Raw genomic sequence first — 24,469 nt, forward strand, 5'->3', positions numbered from 1 at the left:
GATCATATTAAGACCTTACTACATTTTTTAATGCCAGCTACTGTCCTATACAGGTATTATTTCATTTAATCTTCACAGAGGAAATCTCGTTAGGTTAATATCTCCATTTTGCAATTGAGAAAACTGGTCTCAGAAATCAAATAACTTGGTAGTGTCACACAGCTCATTCCTAAGTAGTGGGGCCAAAATTTGAAAGCCCAGTTTTCCACGGTTCTCCCTTCCTAAAACTTTAATATCTAAAAGTAGTGTGTGTTCATGTATTTAGAGTTTCTTAGCCTCAGCATTGTTGACTGGATAATTCTTTATTACAAGATGTTAAGCAGTATCTCTGGTCTTTTATCTTTTAAATGCCCATAGCACTTTCTTTTGCAGTTGTGACACCAAAAAATGTTTCCAAAGCAAAGCATGTCCTAAGAGGGCCAAAATCACCCCTGATTAAGAACCACTGATTTGTAGAGATGATACATTCTTTATATAATAGCCTCGATTTTTACGTAATAGCTCTCACATTGAAATGAGGCTAACCACGGTGCAAGATAACTGGGTACTGTTTCCAGTCTAATCTACTTCTGAGCAAACCCTTAAAATTTGTTGTCAGAGAGTTATTGATGTTTACTGGTTGCTTTAAAAGAAAAAAATTGGTTAAGAAATCTGGCCTTGGAAGGGGCGCCTGGGTGCCTCAGTTGGTTAAGTGTCCCAACTTTGGCTCAGATCATGATCTCGCGGTTCGTGAGTTCAAGCCCTGCATCCGGCTCTGTGCTGACAGCTCAGAGCCTGCAACCTGCTTCGGATTCTGTCTCCCTCTTTGTCTGCCCCTCCCCCGCTCAGCCTCTGTCTCTCCCTCTCTCTCAAAAATAAACAAACATAAAAAAAAAAAAAAAAAAGAAAGAAACCTGGCCTTGGAGCACCTAGGTGGCTTAGTTGGTTGAGCGTCCAGCTTTTGATTTCGGCTCAGGTCATGAACTCATGATTCGTGAGATCAAGCCCCGAGTCAGTCTCTCCCCTGAGCATGGAGCCTGCTTAAGATTCTCCCTCTCTCTCCCTCTTTCTCCTTCTCTCTCTCTCTCTCTCTCTTTCTCTCTCCCTCTATGTGCCTCTCCCCCTACTCTCACACACCCTCACTCTCTTTTTCAAAATAAATAAACTTAAAAAAAAAAAAAAAGAATCCTGGCCTTCTACTCCCTATATGATCATGGCATTCTTCCTTTTATGGCAGAATATTTTTATATGTATAAGGGAGAAATGATATACTTTTAACAATATTATAATCTGGTAAAGGTTAGTGATTGTTGAAAACTAGTATGTAGTAAATAATAATTGTTGAAAAGTTTTCTATTTATTGATTATAGTTATAAATTAAAAGAAGTACAGTAAAATTTTAAATTGTACATTTAAATAAACCACATTCCTCATTTGTGTGTGTGTGTGTGTGTGTGTGTGAAATCATTTGATTGTCATTCATTATAATCAATGGATTATTACCAGCTATTCCAGAAAAAGGGCAGTTTAAGTATGTAAGAAGCTACTCTCTCTTTCAACACTGTATGTCACCACTGCTTCTGTTTATTCATATAAACAAATCGGTGATGATTATATGGATTTTGAAATAATGCTCATTACTTCATCCTGGAAAGGGGTTTTGAGTTTTGTTTTTCTTTTTAATGAGTTACAATAAATATCCCATTCATCACTTCATTGGTGTTAGCATTTGGATATTAAAGTCATAATTTTGTTTCTAAACTCATTTGGCCCACAGGTGGAAATGGTGTATTCATTGTTATCAATGCTTGGTACTCATGATAAGGATGATATGTCGCGAACTTTGCTAGCTATGTCTAGCTCCCAAGACAGCTGTATATCCATGCGACAGTCTGGATGTCTTCCTCTCCTCATCCAGCTTTTACATGGCAATGACAAAGACTCTGTGTTGTTGGGAAATTCCCGGGGCAGTAAAGAGGCTCGGGCCAGGGCCAGTGCAGCACTTCACAACATCATTCACTCACAGCCTGATGACAAGAGAGGCAGGCGTGAAATCCGAGTCCTTCATCTTTTGGAACAGATACGAGCTTACTGTGAAACCTGTTGGGAGTGGCAGGAAGCCCATGAACAAGGCATGGACCAGGACAAAAATCCAAGTATGTTCCCTGTAGTGCATGTTACAAAGCAAATGTAAAGTTTTGTAAATGAAAATTTTTTAAGTTAGTATGTTGTCTTTATGAGTGGAATATGAGTGGGATATAGGAATGGGAAGTTCATAGTAGCCATCTACACTGCTAACATAGTTTAAAGCTTAAATCTGTATTTTTCTAGAAAAAATTGAGCAAAGGGCAACCAAAAAAGTACAGGGAATCAAGAGATATATAGCCATAGCATCGTATATTTAGAAAGAACTTGAGCAATTATGTTTTTCCATCCCTTTCCTTTTATAGATTAAGCTCAAGAAAGTGACTTTATACAAGTTTATTCAGCAGTTAGTGACCACACCATAATCTTTACATTTGCATAACATTCTGTTCAGTGGATGCAGAGATATGTTATATCTGTTATGTTATTTGGCCCTCACAACAACCTTGTAGGAGGTAGGAAGGGAAAGTATTATCTCCATTTTACAGATAAAGAAACTGAGGCTCGGAGTGGCTAAAAGACTTGCCTGAAGCCTCATAGCTACTAAGTGGTAGAGTCAGGAACAGAGGCCAGATCTTCTGACTCTCAACCCAGTGCTCTTCCCACTGTACCATCCTACTTCAGGCCATGGGCCCCACTTACTGGGAGTGATCAGCCACCCAGCTCTTTGCTGAGGGAGAAACCCTGGGCAACCAACCCCTCTCCATCAGCAGGGAACATGGGAGTTGGGACCCTTGGGGACATAAGTTACTTCATTCCTGTAGCAAGAACCAAAAGCAGTAAGTATATAAGGTAAGATCTTCTTTTCACCTGGTAAGAAAACACACACACACACACACACAAACACAGACACAGAGGCACACAGGGTGGGGACTGTTGTAGTAACCTGTTGATTTAAGGATAAGGGGTGATGATGAGAACACCATCAATGAAGATTTAGCAGGTTTTTTTTTTAGCTTACGTATAAAGGTGAATGTATTTTAAATTTACAAATTTTCAAGAATGAGAAAATAGCAGAAATGGTCTTTTATATCTGTTTGTCCTAGGGATGAGGAAAACTAGTAAGATACTTTACTGAGAGAATATCGTCTTTATGGAATTGTTTTCTCTGGGCATCTACAATCATGTAACAACTTGTATTTTGTGATCTTAAGAATTGTTCTCAAAATGGTTAAATTAAATATTATTACTTCTGAAAAATAGACTTTTAAAATTTTGATTTCACATAATGAGTTTTGAAACTTTGTACATGGTATTAAATGTGAAGTCATATTTTCTTGGACGTCTCTTTAGATTTTTGTTTACTCTATATAGTAAGCTTTCTCTACTAGGTTCATACTGTATTTCTTCTTTTTTTTTTTTTTTTTTTAAGTTTTTACTTACTTATTTTGAAAGAGAAAAGAAGGAGGGAAAGAGAGAGAGAGAAAGAATCCCAAGCAGGCTCCACACTGTCAGTGCAGAGCCTGATGGAGGGCTCAAACTCAAGAACTGTGGGTTCATGACCTGGGCCAAAACCAAGAGCCAGCCACTTAACCAACTGAGCCACCCAGGCGCCCTATACTGGATTTCTTTATTACATTTGTACACAGCTAAGTGTTTTTAACCCACACTCATGACAATAGTTTAAATAGAAATTATAACAAAACAACTTTATACCAAAGTGTTTTTATTCTTTTATATATTCAACATAATTTTAAATTATTATTTGAGTTATAGCATACACCTGCAAGGGATTTATACTAACAGATTTGGTTAAAGGCAGGTAAGTGGTAAATATTTTTCTGGAACCAAGAAAAACCCTTTACTCATATTTTCTTTTCCATGTTTGTCATATTTATTCATCTATTCAGCAAATATTTGTTGATCTACTAAACTACTATGCATTAGGGATATTAGCCTTGTTTTTTTTTATTAAGTATAATAAACATTATTGCTTTTGAGAAAACAAAGCATTATGTTTTGTATCAATTTTATTTTTCAGTGCCAGCTCCTGTTGAACATCAGATCTGTCCTGCTGTGTGTGTTCTAATGAAACTTTCATTTGATGAAGAACATAGACATGCAATGAATGAACTTGGTAAGACAAAAATGTTTCTTAATGCCGTAGAAGAAACCAACATTTTTCATCATCGTTGGAGTATAATGCCACACGTTTCTATTACCACCTGCTTCCTCCTTGTAGGAAATGATTATACTCTGGTTTCCGGAGGGGGAAAAAAAAAGGTTTTTAATGATAGGCACTGCTACCTTGTTTAAACTAACTTGACTTTTCAAAATCTTAGCCAGCAGTTAGCAGAACTACTAACTGGGCTACTCCTTGCCCCTGTTGCCATAGTAGACCCTATGTGATGAGGAGGGTAATTTAAATTATTTTGAAATGTGGAGCTAGGTGATTGTTCTTGAACTCAGTCACTTCTCATGGACACCAGAAGAAATTATTATTAAAATTCTCATTTATCTTCGTGGTTACCAACACTTTGCTGGATTCTCATGATAAGCAGCATAATATCTCTGAAACTGGTTAATGAAGAAAAGCATTATGGTCTAATTTAAGTTAGAAATATTCCACTAGTTTTGGAAGGATTACTCTTTTGTGTATGTGTTATCACACACTCTAAACCTTTTATAACCTGCATTTTTGTGCACCCCATTTTTCATGTAACGGTTTTTCTTTGATTTCTAGGTTCATTTTGCACATGTGGTATTTATAATTGCATCATGCTGAGCCATCTCATGTGAACTGGATCTCTAGTCGTGCCACAAGCAAGAACCGTACACTGAGTTCCCATCTTAGTGTAGCTGTGCCCTTGCTTTTCATGCTGTTTATTTTACATTACACTCCAGCCCCCACTTTGTATTCCTACCACCCTCATCATTGTCATTCATCATTTATCTTAAAAGTCACAAAGTCATGAGACTCTTAAACACAGAGAACCTAAATGGCCAAAAATGAGTGTTGTCTCCTTCAGAGTCATCACTTTGGGGGGCTGTGTACTTTGTGAGCTCAGGCCTGTCCTCCAGCCATGCTTTTCTTCCCACAGGCCCTTGCAGTTGGCCCATCTGATTCTCTTTCCTTCCCCTACCCCCAGCCTCCCATGGAACTGAGTGTGGTCTTATGAGTTTGCCCCTCCTTACTGCAATCTCAGCATTTGTGAAAATTTTACATTTGAGTGTTTTTTTAATGCTAGTAATTATGGGAAGGGGATAAAAATCATGAATAAACAAGAAAACTAATCCAATTTTAAACTACTACAAAGGTTTTCCTGTAAATGTCCCTGTGTTCCAATGAACTGTAGATTAGGACTGACACATTGATCATCTGAATTTCAAAGTAAAACCTAGACTCAGTATTTGTTCCTCTTCCTTCTTCAGGTAGGAAGGCTACCCGGGGCATTTCATCACAGGAGCTAGGGCAGGGGCTTGCAGGTGAGGAGCAGGATGGGGCCTCTGGGGGTGTGACTGTTGGCACAGAGCCACAGGGGGTTACCTTCTTCTCATTCCTAGCCTCTAAATTTGTACGAAGCAAAAGAAAGATCAAGGTTTGTGGATTGTGCGGAGATGGAGTAATTAAGCACAAGGTAATCTGATAGTGAGGGATAAGGAGGAAAGAAGTCCCAAATAGATGAAGGGACATTCTAAAGCCCAGTCTGCTGGGACTGTCATTTGTACATAGAAGATTCTACAACTTACCCAGGTCATTTAGGTTTGCATCAATTAGTATCACAGGTTTTAGACTATAGTATCAGTGATATCTACATTGATTAAATGCCCACTCTGTCCTAGAAACCATGCCAGGCCCTGGAGGTAAAAATGATGAAGATATGGTTCTGACTTTCAAGGAACTCATGGCTTATTTGTATTAGTATTTCCAAAACTAGATCATAATAATCACCAGAGGTATTTGTCAAACCATATAGATTCCCTGGCCCTGTAGCAGGCTTAGTAAAACAGTATCTCCAGAGGGGGTACCCAGGAATCATGTAATAAGTGACCCAGGTGATTCTCATGATAAGGAAATTTTGTGAAACACCAATATATAGAATATTTATGTTGAGTCCCTAATGTTTACTTTAGAATGAGACGTTTCATGCTAGTGTTGATATCTAAACCCAAGGAAAAGGAAAAAATACACCTTTTGAAACTAAGAATCATCTTTCTATTATCTTTTTTTAATATAAGTCTAAATTAAGGATTCTGTTGAATGGTTTCTTTTGAAACCATTGGTCCTCTATTAGCTTTAAGGTTATGAGGTACCACATTGGATTATATTTGGTCCATCTGGACCCCTTTTTTAAAACACAGACACTGAGCAGAATGTGAAAAAAATTATGCTTATCATCTTTGCATTACCTTGAAAAAGCCTAAGTTTTCTTAGGGCATCTATTTTTTATTCTATCAGTCATGAATTCACATCGTATTTTTGTGAATCCATTTATAGTTTTCATATATATATTCATTGCCTTAAAATTTACAGAAATTTTTTTTTCATTTGCCTGAAATCATAAAAGATTCTCTCTTTTATCTGATATCCTAAAATTTATTGAATGTTCCTTTTTCTTCATGGTGTTGCTGATATTGACAATATCCTTCTTTAATCATTGTTTTCAGAATCCAGTCCTGAGTTTTTTAATTCTTCCATTCAAAAAAACTCTTTGTTCATTTAGTGCCTTCTTGAGACCTTCTTTATTAGATCATTTCACTTTCTTAAGAAAGTGTCACAGATACTGATATAGCAGGCAGGATTTCATATAGTCACAAAGCATAGTATGTTTTGTTTTGGTATTGATAGCCTGCTCTGTAATGCTGGACATCTTGGTGATCTTATCAGTATATAGGGCCACAGTCTTCAATTCATCAGTCACTCCCATTTCCATTTCCTGAGTCAGAACTCTCACTTCTTCTACTGGCTCCTTCTAGTAGTAAGCTCCTTAATACTTTACTCAAGTATTAAATGGTAGAAATTCCTCAGAGTTCTGTTGTAGGTTTTCTTCGTCTCTCCCTAGGCAGTATCTTCCAGTCCATGGCTTCATTTACAGTGTTTTTCAGATTTACATCTTAATCTGAGTTTGAGACACATTATCAAATCATTCATCTGACATCTTCATTTAGATGGTTTTTCAGACATTTTTAACTCAACTGCCCCAACTGAATTTGTTATCTCCTTCATCCCCAAATCTCTGTCTCTTCCAGGGTTCTTTTTCCCAGAAAATGGCATGCCAGCCAACCCAGTTGCTCAGGAGACAATCTCGGGAGACATCCATGACTGTCTCCTCCTTATCCCCTACATTTAGTAACTGAGTACTTTCATTCTGCTTCTTAAATCTGTCTCATCACTGCTCTCCTTTTCATCTCCAGTTCAAGCCACTGTCGTCTCTTCTGTTCTGCAGTTCTTTGTCTTATTTGTCTCCACACGTCCAATTGTAATCCATTATGCACCTTGCAACCATAGGAGTCTGTTTAGAGCACACATTTAATTACTCCTCCTGTCTGAAATCCTTGGTGTGACATATAAAGTCTTGCATGATGTCTCCACCCATTTTTATAGCCTCATCTTGTGACCGTCTCCTTGTTGCTAATTTAAGGTTCAGGGGCTCTTGCACTTACTGTTTCATCTGCCTAAAATGCTTTTGTATTATTCCTGTCCCAGCCATTTTAGATACTCATTCATCCTTTAAGTCTTAAACTTTATTTCCTCAGCCTTTTTCTCGATCCTCCCAGTCTAGGTTAAATCCACATATTACCTTGACCTGTGCTTCTTCACAGTCCATTTTACCTTAATTAATTGTTCAGTGTCTGCCTTTCCTCTAATCTATAAGCTCCATAAAGATAGTGACGGTATTTTGTTCACTGGCTATGTATTTTTCCATCATCATGAGTGGTTGGAGGAAAACCTTCCTAAATATGGTTTGGATTTTCCTTAACCAAATTAATTTTCACTTATCTATGTTCAAACTCATCTGTCATTACTGCTAGTCATAAAGATTTGCACCAGCCTTCCTACAGTTAATTCCCCTGGCTTGGAATTCTTGACTCCAGTTAGAACTTCTACAAACTTGCAGATTCCTCTACATACTGACCCTTCTAAATCATTTACAAAAATACTAAATGTACAGGTCCTCTTTCAGATTAATAACCTGACTGTTAAGACTTAGAATTTCCAAGAATTGCCTGTTTATATTCATCCTCTTTTTTTCTAAGCCACTTCTCTGTGACAAAACAACATCCCTAGTCCCATGATGATTAACATTGATGATGAATAATATTTTGAATAGCCTCCATATGCATTTTTATTTTTATTCACCTGCTCACCATTTTGCTTTACCTTTTTTATTTTGTTCTGTTTTGTTACTACCCCTTCCTTTATGTCTTTCCCTTTCCTTTTCCTTCATTTTTCTCCTTGCCTTCCTAGTGTTGACCATTGTGGGTCGAGCATACCCAGTGGTGGGAATCACAGAGAAAAAAATACTCAATTCTAGTGTAGTTGGTATTTGACACTTGAAAGTATCAAAGAAAAGTAAGAAAATTTTTTAAATATATAAATATATATGTAGTTTTATAGAACTTATTAAGTTGAACAGATAATTCTTTTTCATAAAAAAAAAAAAAAAAGCTTTGCTTCATGCCGTTTTATTTAGAAATCTCAGGATTCCTAAGGATAATTCTTTGGCAAACCAAAAACATTAATTAGGCCATAGTGTATAACATTGAAGAATGTTTGTAAAGTTCTAATAATAAAAGTAAGTTACCTTTTTCTGCCTTCATGCGGGAAGATCTAGTGTTAGAAAGTAGCCTTCTTCATCAATGAGAAGATACAGTGTGTGTGTAGTAAATAGAGTATAATTGCTCACTTCACTAATGAAAGGGTTTGAAGGGTGGAGAAAACTGGCAGAAAATGGAGTAATTATCATTTTTACTTTATGAGTGTATTTCACAAAAGTTCTTTATAACAGTTTTTGTAGCTTGTAGTTCTAAAGACATACTTAAACCATATATTCTCATTCTTTGAGATTTTTTCCTAGTAATTAGTTTTTAAATTTGGTATTACTTGTTTTATTTTAGATTATTGTCTTTTTCCTCTTGCCCTTTTGAAATTAGGGGGACTACAGGCCATTGCAGAATTATTGCAGGTGGACTGTGAAATGTATGGGCTAACTAATGACCACTACAGTATTACATTAAGACGATATGCTGGAATGGCTTTGACAAACTTGACTTTTGGAGATGTAGCCAACAAGGTATGTTTTAGAAGATCGTTTCTTAAGATCTCTCTGGTATGAGTTAGTTTCATACAAACTACCTTTCACTAATTTTCTTTTTTTCCTTTCCTCATTAGACATTCACTAATAAAAAACCTGAACGTCACACACCACTGCATATTCTTACTCATTACATTGTCTTACACCTAAACAAAGGCAAAACATGGAACACAGTAGTGGATTTATGTAATTGCATTTAAAATACTGTTCCTAGGAATGAGAGCAAAAATCTGAAAATCCTGATGACGTATGCAAGTGTACACATATATTGGTTCCGTCCAAATAAGAGACTTTACTTTAAAACCCTTTGCTTATTATTTCTTATCATTTATTCATTTTATTTCTCCAGTATACTAAGAGAAGAACTGATAGCAAAAGACTTATGTAATCTGGTTTTACATCTTTTATGGGTAAAATATTAGGATGATTAAAATGAGACCGTTAAAACTGGATTTGAAGTTTATTAGACAAAAATAAAGCACAGCTTCATTTTGCCTTGTTACTGTTCCATTTCTAATTTTACAGGCTACACTCTGCTCTATGAAAGGCTGCATGAGAGCACTTGTGGCCCAACTAAAATCTGAAAGTGAAGACTTACAGCAGGTACTAGTTAGAATCACAAATGTTTTTTGGGGATATTTGTGGGTTAATATCATGATTTAGATTAATTTAAGCTTTGGCTCAATATTCAGTGTCTCATGTTTCAATTATGGTTACATTAATACCAGAATAAAGGAAAATAATTATATTGTAGGAATTCCTTTTGGCACCATATTAGCATTTAGGAGGAATTTTTTATTAGTAGATTTCTACTCTTAACAGTAGCATTAAGGGGCGCCTAGGTGGCTCAGGTGGTTAAGCACCCGACTTCGGCTCAGGTCATGATCTTGTAATTTGTGGGTTCAAGCCCCGCATTGGACCCTGTGCTGACAGCTCAGAGCCTGGAGCCTACTTCAGATTCTGTGTCTTCCCTCTCTCTCTGCCCCTCTCCCACTTGCATTCTGTCTCTCTCTCAAAAATAAATATTTTTAAAAACTTTAAAAACAAAAGCGGTTAGAGTGGAAGAGAGCCAAAGCATAAGAGACTCTTAAAAACTGAGAACAAACTGAGGGTTGATGGGGGGGTGGGAGGGAGGGGAGGGTGGGTGATGGGTATTGAGGGCACCTTCTGGGATGAGCACTGGGTGTTGTATGGAAACCAATTTGACAATAAACTTCATATATTGAAAAAAATAAAATAAATAAAATATAAATAAATAATAAATAAATAAATAAATAAATAAATAAATAAATAAATAAAAACTTTAAAAACAAACCAAAAAAAAAGCATTAAAAACAAAACAACTATAGAGGCACCTGGGTGGCTCAGTTAGTTGAACATCCCGGCTCTTGATTTCAGCTCAGGTCATGATTCGAGGGTCATGGATCAAGCCCCAGGTTGGGCTCTGAGCTGAGCATGGAGCCTGCTTAAGATTCTCTCTTTCTCTCTCTCTCTCTCTCTCTCTCTCTCTCTCTCTCCCCCCCTCCCCTCCCCCTTCCCACCCCTCTCCCCCACTGGCACTCCTGCTCTCTCACTCTAAAAGAGAACAAAACTATAAATTATTTTATATTCAAATTATTCTAAAATTGATTTCATTTGCAGGTTATTGCAAGTGTTTTGAGGAATTTGTCTTGGCGAGCAGATGTAAATAGTAAAAAGACATTGCGCGAAGTTGGAAGTGTGAAAGCATTAATGGAATGTGCTTTGGAAGTTAAAAAGGTACCTTTGAAAACATTTAATATTCTCATTCGGATTTTCATCTTTGGTTACTTTTTCCCATCCCTGAGATTCCTTAATTCGTGACCCGCTTATCTCATCAGTTCTTATTCTTAGACTGCTCTAAACTCCTACTAAAGTATTAAGATGGAAAATATTGTACAAAGTGTCCTAGGGTAAGTCAGGGTTTTTCGGATTTGACACTGTTGGCATCTTGGACCTGATAATTGTTTGTTTTAAGGGACTGACCTGTGCCTTGTATGGTGTTTTGCAGCATATTTGGCCTTTGTCCATTAGATACCAATACACTTCCCCTCAGTCATGACAGTCAAAAATGTCTCCAGATATTACCAGATGTGCCCCAGAGGGTCAAAGGGAAAGAATCATCCCCAGTGGAGAATCACTGTGTACGTAGTGTTAGTGTTACTCTGTGCTCTCCAGAGTCCTCAGTTTTGACAGTCACCCTATCAAGAGGTGATAAGACCCAAGGGCAAGGAATTCCTCAAATAACAGTTTGTTTACAAAAGGAAATATCACCAGATGGCATATCTACTTCATAAACTAAGCTAATTTAAAAAGAAAAGCTTAAACTTGAAATCTGGGACTAAGCAGGCTTCCTTTCACCCAACCATTCCCCCTGGACCCACAGCCTACATTATTTTTCTTCAAAATGTCCTTTTCTGAGAAGATAAAGAATTTGGGGGTTTTGTTTATTTATTTGTGTATGTATTTTTGTGAAATTATACCAGGAAAACCCAAGAAAATCAACTGAAATATAATTAGAAATAAGAAAAGTATTCAATTAAAAAACTGGTTATAACAATAATATTCAAATATACTTAGGGTCTGCATAAAAAATACCATTAAAACGCTCTTGAAATAGCAAAACACTTGTATTTCTTACAGGGAGGAACATATACAAATGGCCAAGAAGCACTTAAAAAGATACTCAACATCATTAGTCCTGAGGAAAATATAAATTAAAACTAGTGAGATACCATTACATATATTGGTTAAAATGTAAAAGATTAACCAAGTGTTGTCTAGGATGTTAAGCAGCTGGAATTCTCATACACTGCTGGTGGGAATGTAAAATGGTATATACCACTTTGAAGAACATTTGGCAGTGTTTTAAAGTTAAACATATACCAACCATACAACCCAGCCATTCCAGTTCTAAGTGTTTACCAAAGAGAAACAACCTCTGTTCACACAAAATCTTAAACACAGATGTTGTCAGCAATTTTGATAGCCAAAAACTAGACATAACTCTAAAGTATATCAACAGGTGAATGGGTAAAGAAGTTATGGAATGTCCACAATGGAATACTATTTGGCTATTTAAAAAATGAACTACTAGGGTGCCTGGGTGGCTCATTTGGTTAAGCATCCGACTTTGGCTCAGGTCATGACCTCTCGGGCCCCGCATCGGGCTCTGTGCTGACAGCTCAGAGCCTGGAGCCTGCTTCAGATTCTGTGTCTCCTTCTCTCTCTGTCCCTCCCCTGCTCGTGCTCTCTCTCTCTCTCTCTCAAAAATAAACATTTAAAAAAATGTTTTTTAATAAACCATTGACACATGCAATAATCTATAATGACAGAAACAGATCAGTAGTTGCTTGGGGCTGGCAGTGGATTACAATAAGATACCAGGAAATTTAGAGCATTGATATGTTTGTTATATACAACTTGCTGTTTTTATTTAATATTAAATCTTAAACATCTTTCCATGTCAGTATATAGAGGGTTTTTTCTGGGTTTTGTTATCATGAAATGTCATCTTTTCAGAATGCACACCAATTCCGTCTCATAGTCTAATATGAGCTCTTATCAGGGTTGCCTGGATGACTTAGTCGGTAAAGCATCCGACTTCAGCTCAGGTCATGATCTCACAGTCCATGAGTTCAAGCCCTGCGTCAGGCTCTGTGCTATCAACTCAGAGCCTGGAGCCTGCTTCAGATTCTGTGTCCCCTTCTCTCTGCCTCTTACCTGCTCACACTCTGTTTCTCTGTCTCTCTCTCTCAAAAGTAAATAAGCGTTAAAAAATTTAACATGAGCTCTTGCAAGATATGTGTGTACCATCTAAACACATAGAATAAAGTTCATAAAGGTCATTAGTTTAGTATTGTGTTCTGCTTGTTCTATGGGGACATCACTTAAGTTCCATTTGGTATTTTATGAAAGTTGTCCTAAATGAAGAGTTCCTAATACTTTGCCCATGAGGGGCAAGGAGCAGGGGAGTTGTGCAATAATAATAACAACTTACTCAAGGTGTGCTGGGGTGGCCCAGTCGGTTGAGTGTCCAACTCTTGATTTCTGCTCAGGTCATGATCCCAGGGTCAGGGGATCAAGCCCCACGTCAGGCTCTGCAGTGAGTGTGGAGCCTGCTTGGGATTCTCTCTTTCTCTCCTCTGCCCCTGTCCCCTGCTCACACTTTCTCTCTCTCTTTAAAAAAATTAAATTAGGGGCGCCTGGGTGGCGCAGTCGGTTAAGCGTCCGACTTCAGCCAGGTCACGATCTCACGGTCCGTGAGTTCGAGCCCCGCGTCGGGCTCTGGGCTGATGGCTCAGAGCCTGGAGCCTGCTTCCGATTCTATGTCTCCCTCTCTCTCTGCCCCTCCCCCGTTCATGCTCTGTCTCTCTCTGTCCCAAAAATAAATAAATGTTGAAAAAAAAAAATTTTTTTTTAAAAATTAAATTAAAAAAATTAACAACTTAATAGAAGTAAACACAGAAGTTGGAAGAGGCACATTCCAACTCTAATTAGATGACACATGTTCTGTTTCTTAATAGGAATCAACTCTCAAAAGCGTATTGAGTGCCTTATGGAATTTGTCAGCACATTGCACTGAGAATAAAGCTGATATATGTGCTGTAGATGGTGCGCTTGCATTTCTGGTTGGCACTCTCACTTACCGAAGCCAGACAAATACTTTAGCCATTATTGAAAGTGGAGGTGGAATATTACGGAACGTGTCCAGCTTGATAGCTACAAATGAGGACCACAGGTAAGTTTTACATTACTTTTAAATGAATTAGTGTAGAATTCTTACCCTTAAAAAGACCCAGTTGTAAGTAGTGTTTTGTTTAATTGTGCAGGTTCTAAGCCAAATTGTATTTATTCTAACAAAAGTTTATAGTATCACAAAGATGTGTACAAGTAAATAAATGACACTTAAAAGGTATAACCCATACGTAGGGGAAAAAAAGTTACAAATACTACAAAGAACAAAATCTCATTGTATATGTTAGTATGGCATAAAGGAGTATAAGGTTTATAAAGAACAAAACTTAGGTGTATAATCCAGAGAACACAGTAGTTCATGTCTTTCTAACGGTGTCTTAATAATCATAATGTCATTTAACCAACAACCACTTATCTAACTAGGGCTGTGAAACCTAAGAAAGTATCTGAGATACAAGGCACACATTTTCAGAACTTAGGCTCTGTATTTTGTCAACAAAAATATGGGTATCTTTCACAGCATATTTATTTATTTATTATCCAGTATTGCTTCCCATTTTCAGAAAGTCCAGGAGGTGCTTTTAGTAACAGTACTTGTAAAGAATGTGAACATCTTCTCTTTAGGTTTTTGATGCACAGACTAACAAGCCTTATAGCCCTTTCTGCTATGCAAAGAAGACCTCTTAAATTCAGTAAGCACTCAGCTGTTTGCTGGACTGCTGAGAGAACTGTCATGTTAAGGCTCACTGCACACCCTTGCCAATCAATTTTAAAGCCCTCTAAAGTTGAACATGCTGTCATTAAACTTCAGTTTACCGTGCATTAAACAAGCTATAGCTCTTTCAAGTCCCAAAGTTCTCAACCTTTGGGACTCTCAACCTTTGTTTTAAAGTTACCTTTAAATTTCCAAAACCTTTCATTAGAAATAACAAACTACGTGCACAGTTTGACAGCACATTTGTAAGGGGGATGGCAGTACCACAGACTCAATCCAGGGACATAGAGGTTATTCTAAAATGTCAGTTTGCCGGCCTAGGAGCTTACATAAAGCTTACAGTTTTATGACTATATAAAGATCCATCGATCGATTCTTCCACGTCTTCCACCACGTCTTATTAGTCGACATTGTGGCACCCATCCATAGATTAAGTTACCACAAAGTCCCTGTTTAGCATAAGATTTCATGATACATTTATTGTGGAACTCTATGACCATATAAACAAGGCAGATGTGTCTGCTCAGGCAAAAATTTTAAAGGCTATTGGGTAAGAATAGGAAATACAGAATGTGTTAAAATTAACACTTCTTTTAGTCTGACAGATGAGTATTTTTAAACACTAAACATTAAATGAACTAGGAACAAATGGAGATGTGAAATGCTTGAAATTTGTAGTATAATTTGGTGCAGTTTTATTGTGCCTATTAATCAGTTTTAGTAGTTATCTTTAGATTTAAATTTGTTTTCTAACCTTTTATTTATTGTTATAATAAGCAGATTTTTACCTTAATTTTGGGATCTCTTCTTTTTATTTCAGGCAAATCCTAAGAGAGAACAACTGCCTGCAAACCTTATTACAACACTTGAAATCTCACAGTTTGACAATAGTCAGTAATGCATGTGGAACCTTGTGGAATCTCTCAGCAAGAAATCCTAAAGACCAGGAAGCATTATGGGACATGGGGGCAGTCAGCATGCTCAAGAACCTCATTCATTCAAAGCACAAAATGATTGCTATGGGAAGCGCTGCAGCTTTAAGGAATCTCATGGCAAATAGACCTGCAAAGTATAAGGATGCCAATATAATGTCTCCTGGTTCAAGCTTGCCATCTCTTCATGTCAGGAAACAAAAAGCCCTAGAAGCAGAATTAGATGCTCAGCATTTATCAGAAACTTTTGACAATATTGACAATTTAAGTCCCAAGGCATCTCATCGTAGTAAGCAACGACACAAGCCAAATCTTTATGGTGACTATGTTTTTGACACCAATCGACATGATGATAATAGATCAGACAATTTTAATACTGGAAACATGACTGTCCTTTCACCATATTTAAATACTACAGTGTTGCCCAGCTCCTCTTCATCAAGAGGAAGTTTAGACAGTTCTCGTTCTGAAAAAGATAGAAGTTTGGAGAGAGAACGAGGAATTAGCCTAGGCAACTACCACCCAGCAACAGAAAATCCAGGCACTTCTTCAAAACGAGGTTTGCAGATTTCCACCACTGCAGCCCAGATTGCCAAAGTCATGGAAGAAGTATCAGCCATTCACACCTCCCAGGAAGACAGAAGTTCTGGGTCTACCGGCGAGTTACATTGTGGGACAGATGAGAGGAATGCACTAAGAAGAAGCTCCACTGCCCACACACATGCAAACACTTACAACTTCACTAAGTCAGAAAATTCAAATAGGACATGTCCTATGCCTTATGCCAAATTGGAATATAAGAGATCTTCAAATGATAGTTTAAATAGTGTCAGTAGTAGTGATGGTTATGGTAAAAGAGGTCAGATGAAGCCTTCCATTGAATCCTATTCTGAAGATGATGAAAGTAAATTTTGCAGCTATGGTCAGTATCCAGCTGACCTAGCCCATAAAATACACAGCGCAAATCATATGGATGATAATGATGGAGAACTAGATACACCAATAAATTATAGTCTTAAATATTCAGATGAGCAGTTGAACTCCGGAAGGCAAAGCCCTTCACAGAATGAAAGATGGGCAAGACCCAAACATATAATAGAAGATGAAATAAAACAGAGTGAGCAAAGACAATCAAGAAGTCAAAGCACAACTTACCCCGTATATACTGAGAGCACTGATGATAAACATCTCAAGTTTCAGCCACATTTTGGACAGCAGGAATGTGTTTCCCCATATAGGTCAAGAGGAGCCAATGGTTCAGAAACAAATCGAGTAAGTTCCAATCATGGAATTAATCAAAATGTAAACCAGTCTTTGTGTCAGGAAGATGACTATGAAGATGATAAGCCAACCAACTATAGTGAACGTTACTCCGAGGAAGAGCAGCATGAAGAAGAAGAGAGACCAACAAATTATAGCATAAAGTATAATGAAGAGAAACATCATGTGGATCAGCCTATCGATTATAGTTTAAAATATGCCACAGACATTCCTGCCTCACAGAAACCACCATTTTCATTCTCAAAGAGTTCATCTGGACAAAGCACTAAAACTGAACACATCTCTTCAAGCAGTGAGAATACATCCACACCTTCATCTAATGCCAAGAGGCAGAATCAGCACCATCCAAGTTCCACACAAAGCAGAAATGGTCAGACCCCAAAAGCCACCTCCTGCAAAGTTCCCTCTATCAACCAAGAAACAATACAGACTTACTGTGTAGAGGATACCCCAATATGTTTCTCACGTTGCAGTTCACTATCATCTTTGTCATCGGCCGAAGATGAAATAGGATGTGATCAGACAACACAGGAAACAGATTCTGCTAATACTCTACAAATAGCAGAAATAAAAGAAAACAGTGGGACTAGATCAACAGAAGAGTCTGTGAGTGAAGTTCCAACAGTGTCACAGCACATTAGAACCAAATCCAGCAGACTTCAGGCTTCTGGCTTATCTGCAGAATCGACCAGGCATAAAGCTGTTGAATTTTCTTCAGGGGCTAAATCTCCATCAAAAAGTGGTGCTCAGACACCTAAAAGTCCACCAGAACACTACGTTCAGGAGACTCCACTCATGTTTAGCAGATGCACTTCTGTCAGTTCACTTGATAGTTTTGAGAGTCGTTCGATTGCCAGCTCCGTTCAGAGTGAACCCTGCAGTGGAATGGTAAGTGGCATTATAAGCCCCAGTGACCTTCCAGATAGCCCTGGACAAACCATGCCACCAAGCAGAAGTAAAACCCCTCCTCCTCCTCCTCCTCAGACAGTTCAGAGTAAGCGAGAGGTACCTAAAAACAAAGCCCCTACTGCGGAAAAGAGAGAGAGTGGACCGAAGCAAGCTGCTGTAAATGCTGCAGTACAGAGAGTCCAGGTGCTTCCAGATGCTGATACTCTCTTACATTTTGCCACAGAAAGTACTCCAGATGGATTTTCTTGTTCATCTAGCCTGAGTGCTCTGAGCCTCGATGAGCCATTTATACAGAAAGATGTGGAATTAAGAATAATGCCTCCAGTTCAGGAAAATGACAATGGGAATGAAACCGAATCTGAGCAGCCTGAAGAAGCAAATGAAAGCCAGGTAAAAGAAGCAGAAAAACCTACTGATTCTGAAAAAGATCTGTTAGATGACTCAGATGATGATGATATTGAAATATTAGAAGAATGTATTATTTCTGCCATGCCAACAAAATCTTCACGTAAAGCCAAAAAACCAGCCCAGACTGCTCCAAAATTACCTCCACCTGTGGCAAGGAAACCAAGTCAACTCCCTGTGTATAAACTTCTTCCATCACAAAACAGGTTACAGGCACAAAAACATGTTAGTTTTACACCAGGAGATGATATGCCACGGGTGTATTGTGTAGAAGGGACACCTATAAACTTTTCCACAGCTACATCTTTAAGTGATCTAACAATAGAATCTCCTCCAAATGAGTTAGCTGCTGGAGAAGGGGTTAGAGCAGGAGCACAGTCCGGTGAATTTGAAAAACGAGATACCATTCCTACAGAAGGCAGAAGTACAGATGAGGCTCAAAGAGTAAAAACCCCATCTGCAACTATATCTGAACTGGATGACAATAAAACAGAAGAAGGTGATATTCTTGCAGAATGCATTAACTCTGCTATGCCCAAAGGAAAAAGTCACAAGCCTTTCCGTGTGAAGAAGATAATGGACCAGGTCCAACAAGCATCTATGTCTTCATCTGGAGCTAACAAAAATCAGTTAGATGGTAAGAAAAAGAAACCTACTTCACCAGTAAAACCTATACCACAAAATACTGAATATAGGACACGTGTAAGAAAAAACACAGACTCAAAAAATAATTTAAATGCTGAAAGAACTTTCTCAGACAACAAAGATTCAAAGAAACAGAACTTGAAAAATAATTCCAAGGACTTCAATGATAAGCTACCAAATAATGAAGATCGAGTCAGAGGAAGTTTTACTTTTGATTCACCTCATCATTACACTCCCATTGAAGGAACTCCATACTGTTTTTCACGAAATGATTCTTTGAGTTCTCTAGATTTTGATGATGATGATGTTGACCTTTCTAGAGAAAAGGCTGAATTAAGAAAGGGGAAAGAAAATAAAGAATCAGAAGCTAAAGTTACCAGCCACACAGAACTAACCTCTAGCCAACAATCAGCTAATAAGACACAAGCTGTTACAAAACATCCAATAAATCGAGGTCAGTCTAAACCCATGCTGCAGAAGCAATCCACTTTTCCACAGTCATCCAAAGACATACCAGACAGGGGAGCAGCAACTGATGAGAAATTACAAAATTTTGCTATTGAAAATACTCCGGTGTGCTTTTCTCGAAATTCCTCTTTAAGTTCTCTTAGTGACATTGATCAAGAAAACAACAATAACAAAGAAGGTGAACCTGTCAAAGAGACAGAGCCCCCTGACTCACAGGGAGAACCCAGTAAACCTCAGGCATCAGGTTATGCTCCTAAATCATTTCATGTTGAAGATACCCCTGTTTGTTTCTCACGAAATAGTTCTCTCAGTTCTCTTAGTATTGATTCTGAAGATGACCTGTTGCAGGAATGTATAAGTTCTGCAATGCCAAAAAAGAAAAAGCCTTCAAGACTCAAGGGTGATAATGAAAAGCATAGTCCCAGAAATATGAGTGGCATATTGGCAGAAGATTTGACACTTGATTTGAAAGATATACAGAGACCAGATTCAGAACATGGTTTATCCCCGGATTCAGAAAATTTTGATTGGAAAGCTATTCAGGAAGGTGCAAATTCCATAGTAAGTAGTTTACATCAAGCTGCTGCTGCTGCATGTTTATCTAGACAGGCATCATCTGACTCAGACTCCATCCTTTCACTGAAATCAGGGATCTCCCTAGGATCACCATTTCATCTTACACCTGATCAAGAGGAAAAACCCTTTACAAGTAATAAGGGCCCACGAATTCTAAAACCTGGGGAGAAGAGTACATTGGAAACTAAAAAGATAGAATCTGAAAATAAAGGAATCAAAGGAGGAAAAAAAGTTTATAGAAGTTTAATTACCGGAAAAGTTCGTTCTAATTCAGAAATTTCAAGCCAAATGAAACAGCCTCTTCAAACAAACATGCCTTCAATCTCTCGGGGCAGGACAATGATTCATATTCCAGGAGTTCGAAATAGCTCTTCAAGTACAAGTCCAGTTTCTAAAAAAGGCCCACCCCTTAAGACTCCAGCCTCCAAAAGCCCTAGTGAAGGTCAGCCAGCCACCACTTCTCCTAGAGGAACCAAGCCATCTGTGAAGTCAGAATTAAGCCCTGTTACCAGGCAGACATCCCAACCAGCTGGAGCAAATAAAGGGTCTTCTAGATCAGGATCTAGAGATTCCACTCCTTCAAGACCTGCCCAACAACCATTAAGTAGACCTATGCAGTCTCCGGGGCGGAACTCAATTTCTCCTGGTCGAAATGGAATAAGCCCTCCTAATAAATTATCCCAGTTGCCAAGGACTTCATCCCCTAGTACTGCTTCAACTAAGTCCTCAGGTTCTGGGAAGATGTCATACACATCTCCAGGCAGACAGATGAGCCAGCAGAACCTTACCAAGCAAACGGGTTTATCCAAGAATGGCAGCAGTATCCCAAGAAGTGAGTCTGCCTCCAAAGGACTAAATCAGATGAATAATGGGAATGGATCCAATAAAAAGGTAGAACTTTCTAGAATGTCCTCAACTAAATCAAGTGGAAGTGAATCTGATAGGTCAGAGAGACCCGTATTAGTACGTCAGTCAACTTTCATCAAAGAAGCTCCAAGCCCAACCCTAAGGAGAAAATTGGAGGAATCTGCTTCATTTGAATCTCTTTCTCCATCTTCTAGACCAGATTCTCCCACTAGGTCCCAGGCACAGACTCCAGTTTTAAGTCCTTCCCTTCCTGATATGTCTCTGTCCACACATTCATCTGTTCAGTCTGGTGGATGGCGAAAACTCCCACCTAATCTCAGTCCCACCATAGAGTATAATGATGGAAGACCAGCAAAGCGCCATGATATAGCACGCTCCCATTCTGAAAGTCCTTCTAGACTTCCAATTAATAGGTCAGGAACCTGGAAACGTGAGCACAGCAAACATTCATCATCCCTTCCACGAGTAAGCACTTGGAGAAGAACTGGAAGTTCATCCTCAATTCTTTCTGCTTCATCAGAATCCAGTGAAAAAGCAAAAAGTGAAGATGAAAAACATGTGAACTCTATTTCAGGAACCAAACAAACTAAAGAAAACCAAGTATCCACAAAAGGAACATGGAGAAAAATAAAAGAAAATGAGATTTCTCCCACAAATAGTACCTCTCAGACCACTTCCTCAGGTGCTGCAAATGGTGCTGAATCAAAGACTCTGATTTATCAAATGGCACCTGCTGTTTCTAAAACAGAGGATGTTTGGGTGAGAATTGAGGACTGTCCCATCAACAACCCTAGATCCGGAAGATCCCCAACAGGAAATACTCCCCCCGTGATTGACACTGTTTCAGAAAAGGGAAATCCAAACGCTAAAGATTCAAAAGATAATCAGGGAAAACAAAATGTGGGTAATGGCAGTGCTCCCATACGCACCATGGGTTTGGAAAACCGCCTGAACTCCTTTATTCAGGTAGATGCCCCAGACCAGAAAGGAACTGAGGCTAAACCGGGACAAAGTAACCCTGTCCCTGTGTCAGAGACTAATGAAAGTTCCATAGCTGAGCGTACTCCTTTCAGTTCTAGCAGTTCAAGCAAGCACAGTTCACCTAGCGGGACTGTTGCTGCCAGAGTGACTCCGTTTAACTACAATCCAAGCCCTAGGAAAAGCAGCGCAGATAGCACTTCAGCTCGGCCATCTCAGATCCCGACACCAGTGAACAACAACACGAAGAAACGAGATTCAAAAACTGACAGCACAGAATCCAGTGGAACTCAAAGTCCTAAGCGCCATTCTGGGTCTTACCTTGTAACATCTGTTTAAAAGAGCTGGAATGATGAAACTAAGAAAATTATGTGTTAATTACAACTGCTATGTAGAAATCTTGTTTCAGATGAAACTTTAAAAGACTGAAAAATTTTGTAAATAGGTTTGATTGTTAGAGAGTTTTTGTTCTGGAAGCCATATTTGATAGTATACTTTGTCTTCACTGGTCATATTTTGGGAGGCACTCTTGATAGTTAGGAAAAAAATGGTAAAGCCAAGTATATTTGTACAGTATGTTTTACATGTATTTAAGTAGCATCCCACCCCATCATACTTTAATTATTGCTTGTCTTAAAATAACACTACAGATAGAGGATATGATATATTGCTGTTCTCAATCATTTCTAGATTATAAACTGACTAAACTTACATCAGGGAGAAATTGGTATTTATGCAAAAAACCATTCTGTTTTAGTCCTTGTGAATCCATCTAACATTATAATTAATCATGTGGCTGTGAAATTCACAGTAATATGGTTCCCGATGAACAAGTTTACCCAGCCTGCTTTGCTTTACTGCATGAGTGAAACTGATGGTTCAATTTCAGAAGTAATGATTAACAGTTCTGTGGTCAAATTATGTGCATATAGATAGCTACAGTGTAACAATTTACACTATTTTGTGCTCAAAACAAACAAAAAAATCAAAAAATCTGTGTAACTGTAAAACATTGAATGAAACTATTTTACCTGAACTAGATTTTATCTGAAAGTAGGTAGAATTTTGCTATGCTGTAACTTGTTGTATATTCTGGTATTTGAGGTGAGATGGCTGCTCTTTTATTAATGAGACATGAATCGTGTCTCAACAGAAACTAAATGAACATTTCAGAATAAATTATTGCTGTATGTAAACTGTTACTGAAATTGGTATTTGTTTGAAGGGTCTTATTTCATGTTTGTATTAATAATTGTTAAAAAGGCCTCTTTTAAAAGCTTATATAAATTTTTTCTTCAAATTCTATGCATTAAGAGTAAAATTCCTCTTACTGTAATAAAAACAATTGAAGCTAACTGTTGACATTTAACCATTCCATGCATTGGCACTTAACCATTCCTGAAACTTATTATTCTTATATGAGATTAGCTTAGCACTCCTGGTGTTTAATATTTTTTCTTACTCCACTGGGGTTGATTTAAAACAGATTCATGGAATAGCAATGTGCACTACCTAGCACAGGACTGGACGTTGAACATAATAGGCCCACATAGAGTATTTCTTTTTTCTTAATAGTCTCTTTACTTGAAAATTTTATTGATTATTCTTAGGTATAAGTAGTCTCTTCCATGCCTGTCTTGCAGTGTAACTGTCTTGTCCCTTCATCTACCCTCTGTTGCTACTGGGTCTGGAATGAACACCTTTTATCACCCTATATGTTGGGGCAAAATTCCAGCAGCTGATTGTAATCAGCATTTTGCCATGCTCAGAAAATGCAAATCACACGGAACTTCAAAGGTTTAACACCACTATGAGATTCAAAAGACAATTTAAAAACCTCTGCCTGTTAAGGAATACTGTTTCTGGTGGGTAGAGTTATGGGGTACATGTGCCATTGCCCCCTTCTTCACAGAGCAGAGAGAGCCTCCTTCATGAAGGAAGATAACTAATACACATATTAACATATTTTATCTTCCCAGAATTTGTCCTGAATGATCAGAGGGTGAAAATGATAAATGCTCACATACTGAATAAATGAAAATTTACTTTTAGTGATAAAATTCATGCATTCTGCTTTGGGGGAAGAGAAAAGATATTTAGGTACAGTGGGGATACTGGGAAAAGTGGTTGAGAAGGAGTAAGCACATCTGCTTGATGCCCCTGAAATCACATGTGCTTATGTACCCCTTACATGTGTTTATCAAATGCCAGTAAATCCTCTAAAGCCCATACTCTTTCCACTGTACCACTTTGCAAACACTTCAATTTACTGATCTTTGGAATATATCTACATTTAAATTTTTGTCATTTTATCTAAATGAATCGATCGTTTGTGAATAATAATAATAGTTGATGTATTTTTCAAAGGCTGCCTTCTCCAACAGGGATACGCACATACAGGTCATATTTCCTTGCTCTTTTAGTCCTGATTTTCTATTTTTCTGAACTACTGCATGCCAGTTTTTATGAGCACTTCAAGTACTTTTATGGAAAGAGATGGGATGTAAATTGATTAGAATAAAATTGCCTTTTTCAAGGAAGAAAAATTAAAAAAAAAAAACTATCAATGCTGGGAACAAAAAAAAAAAAAAAAAAAA

The 24,469-nt window shown here is 37.9% G+C and overlaps 1 protein-coding gene across 11 annotated transcripts in view; it reads left to right on the plus strand.

The window, feature by feature from the left end:
* Positions 1-22,489, plus strand: part of APC (APC regulator of WNT signaling pathway) — a 175,165-nt gene extending 152,676 nt beyond the window's left edge. For 6 of the 11 annotated variants that reach the window (XM_047823921.1, XM_047823707.1, XM_047824213.1 and 3 more), the window contains 8 exons: positions 1,757-2,135; positions 4,106-4,201; positions 5,497-5,550; positions 9,220-9,359; positions 9,906-9,983; positions 11,022-11,138; positions 13,925-14,139; positions 15,632-22,489. In XM_047823921.1, coding sequence (XP_047679877.1) covers positions 1,757-2,135; positions 4,106-4,201; positions 5,497-5,550; positions 9,220-9,359; positions 9,906-9,983; positions 11,022-11,138; positions 13,925-14,139; positions 15,632-22,211 — 7,659 coding nt within the window. In that variant the 3' untranslated portion in view covers positions 22,212-22,489. The remainder of the gene's footprint in view (positions 1-1,756; positions 2,136-4,105; positions 4,202-5,496; positions 5,551-9,219; positions 9,360-9,905; positions 9,984-11,021; positions 11,139-13,924; positions 14,140-15,631) is intronic. The other 5 variants (XM_047824052.1, XM_047824130.1, XM_047824313.1 and 2 more) reach the window with 3 other exon arrangements.
* Positions 22,490-24,469: the final 1,980 nt, after the last annotated feature.

Source organism: Prionailurus viverrinus, chromosome A1 (genome assembly GCF_022837055.1).
Source record: "Prionailurus viverrinus isolate Anna chromosome A1, UM_Priviv_1.0, whole genome shotgun sequence".
In the NCBI taxonomy this organism is placed as follows: Eukaryota; Metazoa; Chordata; class Mammalia; order Carnivora; family Felidae; genus Prionailurus; species Prionailurus viverrinus.